Below are 15,363 nucleotides of genomic sequence, written 5' to 3'. Positions count from 1 at the left end.
GCGGACATTGAGTAGTGGACAGTGCGGTTAATCTGTCTCTGCTCAGCTAATTAGGTGGGACTAATTAGGGGGCGGCTGTTGTGAAGGATCAGATTAAACCGAATATATATATTTATTTATGGATATATATTTAATAGTATTTGTATATCGTTTGATATCCCTTGTATATTCCTTGTACATATACACGGAATATCCCGTTATTCTACTACAGCCCATAATAGTTCATTCTCTTATTGGACAAAAGGACCAGGCGCCAGGGACAAGCCCCTGGTGTTCAAGTTCAAAGGTACCGACGAGACATGCCCTTACTAGCCTCAGCTCCGCGCAGGAATACGGCTACCGAAAGCAGAGCGGCACTACTTGTCCACGGTGCATATAAATATGGCGCAAGAAATGTAGAATTCCTCTTAGTCCTTTACCCTTCTACCCAACTAAGTAACAAGACGTGAAGCCTCACCCCACGATACCGCGTGCGGTGCAGTACGGCCTGTTTGGCCTTAGAATAGCAGTGAGACCTCGTGCGAATTAATAGCTGAATTGCCAGAGTTTGGCACCGTATTTCTATTAAGTAATAATAGTCTATTATGTATGGTGCATCGTTCGGTTAGAGTTCTAAAGTGAGCAGCACCCCCATCGTTTCCTCGCGTTATCTAGAGTCTTAACCAGGTTGGGCAGACCACGCGTGGTGCTTTCATCCGAGGAGTTCTAGGCGAGGACGAGTGGACCTGCACATTGGATTACCTACCCCGACGACTGCTGAGCCCTATACGGCATGGAATATCTATTTGCTTTGGTGCTTTGATTTGTGGAGCGGATAATCGCCAACACCGGTGAGTGTTGGATTTACCCCGAGAGGAGCCAAGGTGAGACGGCGCTCAGACCAGACTGAGGTCGCCTCGCTTCTTCTCCGTTGTGGACCGACAGCTACAGCTACAGCTATCGTCTACAAGAGAGCCCAAGTGTATTCATCTGCGGATCAAGGTTCTACGGGCACTGTGTTCTGTACCTGGACTCTCCCTAGAAATCGTTGACCAGACGGGATACAGCTGACGGCTCTCCTACCCCCCCTACTGGCTTACAACCGGCGGGACCCCTTCAGTATATTATCCAGCTATAATCATTAAGTGACCATCGCTATAATTCCCTAAGAGCCAGGTTGTATACTTGCTTCCTGTGTAACCAGAGATTGGACATTCAGTGTTGATTTGCATACGAGTACTCATTTGCCTTACAAGAGCATTCAATTCAAATCATAAATGTAATAAGTAACTATTATATGTACCCTTTGCTATATATTAAATATTTGACTATTACCTTTGTGTGGACCTGATTTCATATGTGGGAAAGTGTTCATCATACTTAGATATCGTGTACTGTATGGCCAGTAATTAAAGTACATAAAGCGGTAGTGGTTTAATGATACCATACTTATCAATACAGTCAGGGAATTGTACCCCTCAGTTACACTAAGACACCCACCCTAATACAAACACAGCTCTCATCACTAGACTAAGACACCCTGATACAAACACAGCTCTCACCACTAGACTAAGACACCCTGATACAAACACAGCTCTCACCACTAGACTAAGACACCCACCCTGATACAAACACAGCTCTCACCACTAGACTAAGACACCCACCCTGATACAAACACAGCTCTCACCACTAGACTAAGACACCCACCCTGATACAAACACAGCTCTCACCACTAGACTAAGACACCCGCCCTGATACTAACACAGCTCTCACCACTAGACTAAGACACTCTCTGACCTCTGACCCCTGCCGTATGAACCCCATGTCCCACAGATCAGTGAGCTGAGTGTGGATCTGGAGAGCAGACAGAAAGATCTCCAGTCTGTGCAGCAAGACAACGGCTCTCTGCTGGAGCAGACAAACAGCCTGGTGAGAGGACACACACTCACACACACACACACACACACACACACACACACACACACACACACACACACACACACACACACACACACACACACACACACACACAGACACACACACACACAGACACACATGCTCACACACACACACACACACACACACACACACACACACACACACACACACACACACACACACACACACACACACACACTCACACACACAGACACACAGACACACACACATACACACACAGACACACACACTCACGCACACGGAGGCACACACACACACTCACACACACACACACACACTCACACACACAGACACACACACACACGCACACACACACACAGACACACACACTCACACTCACGCACAAACAGACACACACACACACTCTCTCTTTCTCTGTCTCTCTCTGTCTCTCTCTATCTCTCTCTATTTCTCTCTGTCTCTATCTGGCTCTCTCTCTGTCTCTTTATCTGTCTCTCTCTCTATTTCTCTCTCCCTCTCTCTGTGTGTGTCTCTCTCTCGCTCTCTGTCTCTCTGTCTCTCTATCTTTCTCTCTCTCTGTCTCTCTCTCTGTCTCTCTCTTTCTCTCTCTCTATCTGTCTATCTGTCTATTTCTCTCTGTGTCTCTCTCTCTGTCTCTCTATCTTTCTCTCTCTCTGTCTCTCTCTTTCTCTCTCTCTATCTGTCTCTCTCTCTGTCTCTCTCTCTCTCTCTCTCTCTCTCACACTTGAAAGATTTAACAGTCGGGGGGAATTAAAATGCATTCAGATATTCAGAGACCTTTCAGTTACATTATGTGTTCAATTAGTAATCAGGTTGTAATGTCGCTGCTTCCAGGATATAAAAATAACTGTCTCTCAACAACAGATACAGAACAATAGCCTGCTCGCTGGTTCTACTGCAGAACAGCAGATCATACAGAACAGTATCAAACTTGCATGTGTCCGGATGGCAAAACTCAGCACTGTATCTACAGATCCAGCACTGAAAAATCAAGCTACATGCTAACAATAGGGAAGAGAAACGAACTGTGTTTCAATATTTGTCAATAATGTTATATTTTGTGGTATATTATCCCGAATAATAAGAGTTATTAAAATAATCCATACAGTACTATGAACCTTGAACCCCATAGAACCTGTCAGTAAGTGTAGTTTTGAAAAATTCCAACGCAGATCCAGAGCTCTGGATTTCTGCTACAAAATGGCCACACAAAAACTACAATTCCCATGATTCAAGGTTTTCCAAAATGGTCACTTCTTGCTAAATATACAGGCATTTCGAAAAAGGAAAATCTATCTAATAACACTTGAACCTATTCCTAAACGAACGTATTGATGGTAATATACAGATCCAGCACTGAAAAATAAACCTCTGCTGCTCCTCTGCTGCTCCACCACTCCACGGGCCAAACTGATTTTGTGACTCCTATTGTTCTGGACCGGGCCAGATCTCACACCTCCACTGCCTCCCACTGGCTGGGGAGACTTTTTTTCATCTTACATTTGTATTCGTCCCAAACGCCCCCCCATCTCCATCCGATTCCTTCGCTTTTTTCACTGTTTACTTATCATGCATTGCAACACTAATATATGGGCAGTACCCCCAAGTCAGACTGCCCATATAAAAATGATCTTGGGGGGGTCTGAGGGCAGTATAGCCCCCTCCCTGGGGGAGCACTTAAGTTAAGTACCCTCCCTTTGTTCACTTTGGGAGCCAGCCACCAGCCCCCCGAAATATAATAACACCTGAGTGCTAGTTCTAAAAGTGGCAGAGGAGCAGCAGAAGGGATCTGAATTTTCAGCGCTGCATCTGTACTGTACAAAAGAATCATAAATATCTGCCCTTTGTTCGTTCACCGTCAAAGGTAAATAATAATAATTTCTCCTTTGTTTCATTACAATGAATTAACTCAAGCATAGTAACCGACACAATATTTCTAACACTGGGAATACATTCCACGAGGTCCATAGATGTCCCTAGATACCAAGAACATGCAAATGGACCTTGTTTAGAAGTGGAGCAATCTTCCCTTTACTTGGGTATGTATTTTTAGGCGAATTATCTGAAAATATGGCTAGGGCCTAAGAAGAGGTTAGATATCAAACTCACTTCCTCTTGAAATTAAATTATCATATTCTGTGTTTTTAAGTACATTTCATATATATACCTAATTATTGATAAATGAGGCCCAATATGTAAAAGCAGGACATCACTACATGTGACGGCAGATTAGATATTAATTACTAGAATGTTTGGAGGCGACAGGAGGAGGTAGAGCAGGTCGTCTGGTGATCAGAAGGTTCCCGGTTCGATTCCCGCTCCTCCCGGGCAGCGTGTCGAAGTGTCCTTGAGCAAGAAGACACTTAACCCCTAACTGCTCCCGATGAGCACCGTCAGGGGGGGGGGGGGGGGGGTGTGTGTGTGTGTGTGTGTGTGTGTGTGTGTGTGTGTGCGCGTGTGTGTGTGTGTTGAACGCAATGGTAAATGGCAGCTTTTATCCAAAGCGCTTTACAATTTGTTATTCACATTTTTCAAGTTCAAGTTTCTTTATTAGTTGTCGTACAAAAATACAGAATACTTTTATATGAAATGCTTTTTCCTGTTCTGCTCTTGAGTGTGCTAGATACAAATAAAATAGATAAGTAAAAAAAAAAAATAGAAGTCCAAAGTACGTAACAAGTGTAAACAAAAGTGTTCAAAACTAAAGTGTTCAATATACATATATACAATATACAGTACAGAGTAGGACATTTTTTTTTTAACTCAGTTACATACAATATAAAGTACAATGCAGAATGGGATGAGGTACAACTATGAATTCCACCGGCCTGGCCGTGTGGCAATAAAAGGAACTTGAACTTGAACTTACTGTAGGTAGGGTATGAGTTGTAGTGCAAATCTCTTTACCAATAAATATAAAGTGTGTTAAAGTGTCTAAAGTGGGTGCCACAGTGAGTTGTTTATTTAAAGTGCGTGTGGATGTGTGTGCTGTGAGTGTATTTGATGGTTTGTCACATGGTGTTATTGTCGTTGAGCATCCTGATGGCCTGGGGATAGAAGCTCCTTCTGAGCAATTAGGGGTTAAGTGTCTTGCTCAAGGACACATCGACACACGCTGCCCGGGGAGGAGCGGGAATCGAACCGGGAACCTCCGGCGGATTGCCAGACGACTGCTCTACGACTTCTCCCCCCGAGCCACTGTCGCCCCTGTGTGAGGAACAAAAATTGTAAAGCGCTTTGGATAAAAGATGCCATATAAATGCAGCACATGTGACCATTTGATTATGATATCAGGTCACCCGGCCACCCTCCCCTGACCACCCTCCCCCGGCCACCCCTCCCCTCCCCCGTCCACCCCTCCCCTGACCACCCTCACCCTCCCCCGGCCACCCCTCCCCTGACCACCCTCCCCTCCCCCGGCCACCCCTCCCCTCCCCCGTCCACCCTCCCCTGACCACCCCTCCCCTCCCCCGTCCACCCTCCCCTGACCACCCTCACCCTCCCCCGGCCACCCCTCCCCTCCCCCGTCCACCCTCCCCTGACCACCCTCCCCCTCCCCCGGCCACCCCTCCCCTCCCCCGTCCACCCTCCCCTGACCACGCTCACCCTCCCCTGACCACCCTCCCCTGACCACCCTCCCCTCCCCTTCCCACCCTCCCCCTCCCACCCTCCCCTGACCACGCTCACCCTCCCCCTCCCACCCTCCCCTGACCACGCTCACCCTCCCCTGACCACCCTCCCCTGACCACGCTCACCCTCCCCTGACCACCCTCCCCTGACCACCCTCCCCTGACCACCCTCCCCTGAACACCCTCCCCTGACCACCCTCCCCTGAACACCCTCCCCTGACCACCCTCCCCTGACCACCCTCCCCTGACCACCCTCCCCTGACCACCCTCCCCTGACCACCCTCCCCTGACCACCCTCCCCTGAACACCCTCCCCTGAACACCCTCCCCTGACCACCCTCCCCTGAACACCCTCCCCTGACCACCCTCCCCTGAACACCCTCCCCTGACCACGCTCACCCTCCCCTGACCACCCTCCCCTGACCACCCTCCCCTGACCACGCTCACCCTCCCCTGAACACCCTCCCCTGACCACCCTCCCCTCCCCCTCCCACCCTCCCCCTCCCACGCTCACCCTCCCCTGACCACCCTCCCCTGAACACCCTCCCCTGACCACCCTCCCCTGAACACCCTCCCCTGACCACCCTCCCCTGAACACCCTCCCCTGACCACGCTCACCCTCCCCCTCCCACGCTCACCCTCCCCCTCCCACGCTCACCCTCCCCTGACCACCCTCCCCTGACCACCCTCCCCTGACCACCCTCCCCTCCCCCTCCCACCCTCCCCTCCCCTGACCACCCTCCCCTGACCACCCTCCCCTCCCCTGACCACGCTCACCCTCCCCTGACCACCCTCCCCTCCCCCTCCCACCCTCCCCTGACCACGCTCACCCTCCCCCTCCCACCCTCCCCCTCCCACCCTCCCCCTCCCACCCTCCCCCTCCCACCCTCCCCTGACCACCCTCCCCCTCCCACCCTCCCCCTCCCACCCTCCCCCTCCCACCCTCCCCTGACCACCCTCCCCCTCCCACCCTCCCCCTCCCCCTCCCACCCTCCCCCTCCCACCCTCCCCCTCCCACCCTCCCCTGACCACCCTCCCCCTCCCACCCTCCCCCTCCCCCTCCCACCCTCCCCCTCCCACCCTCCCCTGACCACCCTCCCCTCCCACCCTCCGACCACCCTCCCTCCCACTCCTCCCCCTCCCACCCTCCCCTCCACCCTCCCCTCCCCGGCCCGCTCACGGAGGAAGAACGTGACGTAGATGTTTAGCCTGCTGCGTTGGTCAAGCTTGTTGTTTCCATGGTTTCCACAGAGACGACAGCTGGCGGCGGAGGAGGGAGAACCAGAGGACGGGGACGGCGGTGCGGGTAAGGGCATGGGGAGGGAGGTGCAGGGTAAGGGCATGGGGGAGCGGCAGGTGCAGGGTGAGGGCATGGGGGAGGGGGTGCAGGGTAAGGGCATGGAGAGGGGAGGTGCAGGGTGAGGGCATGGGGAGCGGAGGTGCAGGGTGAGGGCATGAGGGAGGGGAGGTGCAGGGTAAGGGCATGGGGAGGGGCGGTGCAGGGTAAGGGCATGGGGGAGGGGCGGTGCAGGGTAAGGGCATGAGAGGGAGGTTGCAGGGTGAGGGCATGGGGGAGGGGGGTGCAGGGTAAGGGCATGGGGAGGGGCGGTGCGGGGTAGGGCAGGGCGGGGCAGGGTAAGGGCATGCGTCCACCTAGCTCACTTTCCAGCTGAAAAACGCTGGCAGGCGCCGTAGTGCCGGGGTGGAGCGCCTCGGTGAGAGAGAAAAAACGCAGCGTGAGCCTTTTGTAGCCGTGACAACGAGCTGTCAGTCACCAACCCACCATGAGAGAGAGAGAAAGAACTCTAGCGACACCTACACGCAGCATCTTGTATAATAACTTTATTGTATTTTCCTGCCGCGGTTTTGCACATATAGCATATTTTAATACACTTTATTGTATATTAATTATATATATATAGTTATTGCCTGACACCACAGTTCGCCCTTTGCTTTTTATTAGCTTTTTATTAGTGTATTCGTGTAGTTATTAGTGTATTTGTGCTTTGTCGCGAATCTCAATGGCCCGTCTCTTGTGGGTAAGACAGCCAAGCCAGGCAGGCAGCTCCGGTGTCAGGTTACAAACAGAGTGGTAGATACGATTGGCTGTGATTGGTCGTCTGAAAATGCGCTCCGCGCATCCATCGCTCTGAAAAGTTCAGAAAGTTTCAACTTTAAAACGCTGGGTTGCGGCCGCACAAAAAAACTGAAAGGCGCTGAAAAAATAAGCCGACTGCAGCGCATTTCCTATAGGCGGCAGCATGTGGCCGCATACGCTCCCTCTCCCCATTGGGATCGATTGAAAAAAGACGCTTGCGGCCATAAAAATGCGGTAAATGGACGCGAGGCCCTAAGAGTGTAACAGCATGGGGGGAGGGGAGGTGCAGGTATGGGCAGGGTAATCAAACCCTAAAACTCAAGACCTGGTTATTAACCAATCAAACATGTGATCGCTTTTAATCGGTTCATTTTTTTATTTTTATTTTTTATTTATTTTGTATTTTTTTTTTGGGCATTTTATTGCTTTATTGGACAGACTGGGCAGAGAGGAATGATAGGAGAAGATATGGGGGGGGGGGGACATTCGGCAAAAGGTCGGCGGGTCCGGGAGTCGAACCCGGGACGGCCGCGTTATGCACCGCAGTGCGTTACGTGGTGCGCCACTCTGGCGCCTCCTCATTGTGTATTTTATTATTGCTTTTACTATTATGTTGGATTGTGTTGTAAATACTGTGTTTTACTTTTAATTTACTTCTGTTCTAGGTGTAAGGTCGGTCTTATTATAACATCTTGCCAAAAGGACGACAGTTGCGAATTAGCCAGCTGGCTATAAAACCCACACATTTACAGAAATGTTTATTAATGTGTACTACTGTCCTTTTTTAAATAAACTGAAACTTAATCCAGGGTAATATATCCCTGTATATCTACATGTATTTTTATATGTGACAAATAATAAACAAAAAAACTTCCTGTACATTCCTGCACATTTTAACACTGTACATTTTACTGTACGTTTTTTTACTGTATATTACAGTATATTTTTGGACTGTATATTTTAGAATGTATATACATATTCTAGCATGTATAGAGACTGTGTACTCTTATTTTAGATTTTTGACTAACGGAACGTAGGCCAAATGCGTCCACATTTTATAGGATTCTAGCACATTTTCATAACAATAGCGAACATTACCGTTTTCATTGAGATTTCTTACAAATTGACGATGCTTTATGTTGTCCTTTATATGCCGATTAACATTAAAATCTTAAATTGTACCATATGTCCCCCTTTAGACAACATATGTAACGCTACCAGCGCACTTTTGGTAAGATAATTAGTTTACCATTCGCGGTCGCTATACCGAGGCCGCAGTAATAGTTTACCGCTGTTCAGATCACGTCGAAGAATAGACACATCCCAGTGACCTGTGACCTGTGCTAAGGATCTTGGGAAATGTATTCATGTAGTTTTCAACATTTTCACGTTTTAATTTTAAACCAATGCTGCCATCTACTGACAACAGAAAGTCTTGTCTAATTGTCACCTTGAGAGCCACTTCCGTATACAGCGTCGCCCCAAACCCATTCTAGAGATTCCCACTTTTTACTGGGAATGGGGCGTGGCCGTATTTGGTCCCAGACAATAAGAGTGGCTGAGATTGGTCACTGTGACGTTACCTGAATGTTCATTGTGAGCGATCGATCCGTGGTGCTGAATTTCCCTCGGCATCAATAAAGTCTATTCTACAGTAGAAAGACGTAAATAATATAGACAATAAAATGTAACCTGAATATAAAAATGTGAGAGAAAATAAACAGTGCAAACAATACAATTAACTGGCGTGAACGTCGCACAGTGGGCTCGTCCCGCTCCTCGCCTGTGACTGTGGAAACTGTAGAGTAGACTCACAACCTGCGTGAGATTTGCTTATAAATAATAGCAGAGTGTGAGTTGATGCTAGAGCTGTTTCCCCCGAAGCCTGTTTTTGGGCTTCGAACTTCGTCAGGGTTTTTATCGAACGGACGTTCGAACCTTTGTTTATAATTACAAAAAAAAAATTATCTTTCATTTTTTTTTATAAAATTATAAAATATCGTCAAACTAAATCCTCAACTTGAATAAAGTGATTCATTTGATTAAATTAGTCTTTTAAAAAAAAATTAAATCAACTTTCTTTAATGAATATAACATCAACATAAATAATCCACTCAGGTCTCACGGTTGGGACGAAAGTGACGGTGACGTCTTGATGGAGCGCCGAGCGGAGGCAGACTATAGGCTACATCATTTATGATCAATGTTTTCACACAAAAAAAAAAAAAATCTAAAAAAGGTATTAATTTTTTTTTTTATTAAAATGTCTAATGTTGATTTAAATGCGAACGCCAACGTAACGAACGGAGGTCTGAACGTTTGGGCTCAGCCCTAGTTGATGCTGATTGTTGTGTCTCCAGAGCTGGAGAAGAGTGCGGAGCAGAGGAGCACAGATGTCCAGACCCAGAGAGAGGAGAGTCACCGCAGGGAGAAGGAGCTGAGCGAGAGGCTGACTCAGGTAGGGGCTGCTCCCATGTGGCAAAAATCACCATTATTTTGATCAATATTGAGATCACGATTATTTAACCCAACATAATAACATTGTGCATTTATTTGTTTTGTCTGACAGAAATATTAGTATAATGAGCAAAGAGGATAAAAAAAAAAACATGTTTTTTTAGAGATGAAATATAAGTCGTTCATAATATATATCGAGAAGAGCAGGGGACCAAGGATAGATCCTTGAGGTAACATGTTAAATTCTGACGAGCTAGATTCTGTACAATCCTAAGTACACAAACTGTTTGCGATTAGATACATGGTTCCTAAATCACTGCAGTTCGACCTCCTTGATACTGTAGAGGTGGAGCCTTTATGGTGTGGTGCTCAAGGGGGCGTCATTTTGTTTTCAATGGGGGCGGGGACACATTTGGGGGCGTGGTCAGTGGTGCGTTGGTGATTTCATACCTAGTTGCACTGTGTTTTAACACATTCAGGGCCATTGGCGCCCGTCTAATCCCACTCTGAGGCCAGCTTTTCATTACAAGGTTTCACTGTGCGTGGGGTTGTTTGTAGAGCTAAATCTATATTTTATATGATTGCTATGTGTCCATTGTCATTGTCAATTGACAGTATAAACCTTCCCTTCAATGTGCCATAAAGAAATATTTTTTTCATCAATACGTTCCCATTTTATAGCGTTGTGAATATGAACTATATAGCGCAATGTTCTAGGGTAATTCCTGCAAAGCTAGTTATAGGGCGCTAAGCTAATAACGTTAAATCGATTGGCGTTTCGGCCCTACACAAGCTAGAGTTAAAAATCTAAATGCATATGATCGGTATCATGGTCCACCATGAATGCATGAAAGGGGGGGGGGGAGGGGGAAGTCGTTTCTGATTATTGAATGATTACCAATAACGGCATTCGTTATTGCCACATCATACGTTCACCGGGTGGATGGCTATGAGAACAAGGCCCGATCAGATTGAAATTGATGTCAAATCGCTCTTACCTGTGGCCGGTTGGATTCCAAAAAGAATTTCCCAGTTATTGATCGCCATCTGGTAGATCGATATGTCCATTGGCTGATGCTATATTCCTTTACTGCATACTGAATTCGGCGTCGCAATAAGTATTCCAGGCGATCGGTTGAAGCCCTCGCTTCAGGCTAACAGAAAACCTAACCCGGAGTGAAAAAAAGGTGACACCCGGTCTGCAACAAGGGAAACTGCATTATCGAGACAGCGCCAATACCAGGATCTGGCCAGTACTGCAATTTCGGAGTCCCGATATGCCGTTTCCAGCCAACATACAGCTCCGTGACATTGAGTAGGATATTAAAATGGAATAAAACCGAGTGGTAACACGTATATATACGTGGTTGGCCGTTTAAGGATGGCGCCCAATAACGTATATATACGTGGTTGGCCAGGAATGTGTTAATGAGGTGGTCCGGCGAAAATGTTGAACATTTAGAATGTTAAATGCATCAATCTGGTGCACTTTGAGGGTCAAGTAGACAACATACTGTATGTATAAAACAACAGAGGCTTTTAAATACAACGAGGTCACAGACAAATATTTCACAGACACCAAGCAATGCTGTTGCATTTGATGGCAATCACACAGACCATCGTTCACACCAAACTTTGAGGTTGAGGGGGCCGGGGGCTCTGTGTGTTCCGTCCTATGTATTTGAACACACCTGACGACCTGAGCTATTGTTATGCAAAGACAAGTAGCCAGGTCGGTACTTGGCGCGTGCACACAAAAATGCGACTCGTCCCTCGCCAAGTACTCACCTGGCTACTGGTCTTTGCATATAACAATAGCTCAGGTCGTCAGAGACCTGAGCTCAGAGAGGGAACAAGCAGCCGTTTTCCGTGTGGTCCTATAGTGCCGCGTCGCGTCTCCGTTTATTATCGTGTAACATTGTTTTGGACGGTAAAAAAAAAAGTGCAGGGGACAATAACTGTCCCCCGTGTCCCCCCCGTTAATTACGCCCCTGGTGGTGCTGGCCGTGAGCCTTCTGTCCGTCCCCACACAAGTAGACCAATCACAGCTCACGCTGCTACGTGCACACAGCAAATCTCAAGGTAACATGTTAGCTAAACATTAGGCTAGCGAGGTCAATGTTAACAATATACGTTAGCAACGTATGTCAGCCAAGCTAACATTACACAACGTTAGCAATGTGTGTCAGCCAAGCTAACATTACACAACGTTAGCAATGTGTGTCAGCCAAGCTAACATTACACAACGTTAGCAATGTGTGTCAGCCAAGCTAACATACACAACGTTAGCAATTGTGTGTTAGCCAAGCTAACATTACACAACGTTAGCAATGTGTGTTAGCCAAGCTAACATTACACAACGTTAGCAATGTGTGTTAGCCAAGCTAACATTACACAACGTTAGCAATGTGTGTTAGCCAAGCTAACATTACACAACGTTAGCAATGTGTGTTAGCCAAGCTAACATTACACAACGTTAGCAAGATACAAAGCTAACATTCGACCACATTCACACAGTTTGTCATGTTGACTCTGAAGCTGAAGGTTCTTCCTTCTCAGCTGCATTTAACAGTATGATCTCCGACCACTGTGTGTCGACTTGTCTTAGCTGATTTTTTAGATCGTTTATTCTTATTTATTGAGCCTATATGTATGAAATTGCTGATAAACTGTGTCTTGTTTTGTGAGCCGTCGTCGCTGTAAACGAGCGTAACTTCAGTGTCTTACGAGTTGAAATAAAGGTTTGAAATTAAATTAAATGCTCAGGTTGGGATTTCTTTCCACCCTCGGGTTCACGTGCTCTCTTTGAGCCGAGGTAACGGCTCCTTCCTTCGCTGACACACTTTCTCAGATGAGTCCTTGTTCGCGAAGAAACGTGTTCCCTTCAAGCTGCTTAGCTTATTTTTTTTTATCCACTTTTCTCCCATTTTCTATATTTCCTCCCATCCCATTTCGTATCATCCAATTCAACCCTCCCCTGTCACGAACGCTGTTTCTTGCCTCCCACAAGCCGGCTGCAATGTGGACTAAGTCATACATAACACAAGTCCCCTCCGGTACTTGAGGTAACAGCAGTCGCATCTTTTCACCTGCGCAGCTCGATCTCTCAGTGGCGAGGAGTAACGCGTGGGAGGCTCACGCTGCCCCCGACACTTCCTGATTCTACTGCGCAGGCGCACCAACCGACCTGTAGGAGTCGCTGTCCACACGCCCGATCCCCACCATCAGTTTCCCACCCCCTAATACGGCCAATGTGTATTAGTACGGACGACCAGCTAAACTGAAAGCAATGTGGAGAGCTGGGCTCGAACAGGCAAGCCCAGCGTCTCCAGATTTCGTGGCGAGCGCCTTGCCCACTACGCCACGTAGCCGCCCTGCTGCTTAGCTTATTTAAGGATTTCCTTCTTGTCTTCGTCGCCTAGCAGTTTGACTACCATGGGTCTTGGCCGTCCATCGACTGATTACTTCCCCCTTCAGTGGGCTCGCTCAATCTCCACTCCCACTCCAGTGTTGGGTCCATCTTAAGGTGGTCTGCGAATAGCTTCTCAGCCTTGTAGTGACTCAGAGCACTGACATGGAATTCGATTCCAAATTCAGAACATGCTTGGTGGACCTTAAGCGTCAGCCAGGCATTTAGACAGGGTCCACAGTTCCAACCCGGCAACGTTATGATGTAAGTTGGCAGCTTTCCAATAAGGGCTTTATTGGAAAAACAAATACCAACGTTCATTACGTCTCTCTGCCATAGAAGACCAAGCGACCTCATCACACACAGGACACAATGGTGAGTACCGTAGCTATCGCCAGTAATACATCTGAGAGAGGAATGACTGAATCTAGGGGTCTTAAGAGTGGAAGCAGCGGCATGTCTATAAATGACATCCCTTTGATCCAAACTGCTTCAACGACCCTCTTCTGGTTCTGGTTCTGTACAAGAACACAATTCTTTGTCGCGGTTTTTGTTGACAAGATTCTCGATATCAAATCAAATGTATTTGTAAGGCCAACGACAACGTTGATTGATTGAATTGATTGAAAACTTTATTAACAGATTGCAGAATGGGTACAATACAGTGAGAACTGGTCCGACGCGAAACGTTCGTTGTACAAGTATCGCAGAGAAATTGGGGTGGGTGGGGGGCGGGGGGTGCAAGCATAGGGAGGGGGGGTTTGGACATTTACGGGGCCAGTTTTGAATTGCAGCCTCTCGTAGGTGCTCTTTGAGAGTGGTTTTGAAGGTGGGTAGGTATTCACATTCCTTTGCGGCTGTGGGTAGGGCGTTCCACATTATTGTGGCATAATTGCGAAACGTGTTTATTCCCTTGTTTGAGCCGAATCTGGGTTGAACATGATTTGTGGAGCTCCCTCTGGTGTTGTGATCGTGGTATTCACTGACCTTTGGGAAGTATTTTGACATGTACATGGGTACCTTAGTTGTGTAGTGTATCTTGTAGACCAGGCCCATTGCAAGTTGCTGTACTCTGTCGTCTACTCTAAGCCATCCTAGGTTGTCAAAGTGGGCAGGGGTGAGGTGGGTTCTAGGAGTAAGGTCAAGCAGTAGTCTGACCAGTTTGTTTTGTGATGTTTGTAATCTTGTTTTTAGTGCCTTTGAGGTGCTTTGGTACCATGAGGTGCACGCATAGTCGTAGTACCCTTGAATGAGTGCTCCTGCCAGAGTCTTCAGGGTATTCTTGTTTACCAGAGAGGAGATCCGGTACAAGAATCGAGTTCGTTGGTTGACTTTTCTTTATTATATTGGATGCCATTTTGTCACAGGAAAGATTAGCCTCTAGGATGGAACCCAGGTAGGTAACGTTTCTACAGCCAGACTGTTTACATTAACACTATCAGTGCCTACCTTGTTTACCTTTTTACCCCGTTGAATGCCATCATCCACTTCAATGTTAGCGCTAAAAACGCCTAATCTATGTTTTAAATTATGGCTGTGTCTAATCTGCCTGTCGCTTATCAATGACTTGTTTGCAGTCAACATTGTCAAAACGGATTGTTTATTCGGGTTCATTTCGCTTTATAGCATTTTGAAAAGCCCTCGTTTTCAAGGAAAATATAAAGATTCCGTGATAAAGACATTTACTGGAATATTCTAGAATACACAAACGTTGTCATTTTTGGCCTATTTATGAATCGTTTTCAAATAAATGCTAGATTATCGATAGTATATGAAATATTAAATTAATTATAAAAAAATATTATAATTAATAAAAAATAAACTGTAACTGTACATTGGATTATCGACGAA

At 47.1% G+C, this 15,363-nt stretch overlaps 1 protein-coding gene across 1 annotated transcript in view; it reads left to right on the top strand.

The window, feature by feature from the left end:
• Window positions 1-15,363, top strand: part of LOC311236484 (CAP-Gly domain-containing linker protein 1-like) — a gene marked incomplete at its 3' end in the record, with an annotated part of 60,419 nt that overhangs the window by 43,258 nt on the left and 1,798 nt on the right. The window contains exons 12-14 of the mRNA XM_084324162.1: window positions 1,813-1,908; window positions 6,800-6,938; window positions 10,007-10,104. Coding sequence (XP_084180288.1) covers window positions 1,813-1,908; window positions 6,800-6,938; window positions 10,007-10,104 — 333 coding nt within the window. The remainder of the gene's footprint in view (window positions 1-1,812; window positions 1,909-6,799; window positions 6,939-10,006; window positions 10,105-15,363) is intronic.

This window comes from Notolepis coatsorum (assembly GCF_963971535.1).
Source record: "Notolepis coatsorum genome assembly, chromosome: 11".
Taxonomy (NCBI): domain Eukaryota; kingdom Metazoa; phylum Chordata; class Actinopteri; order Aulopiformes; family Paralepididae; genus Notolepis; species Notolepis coatsorum.
The sequence above is the reverse complement of the archived record's forward strand: the minus strand, read 5'-3'. Positions and strand labels throughout refer to the sequence as shown.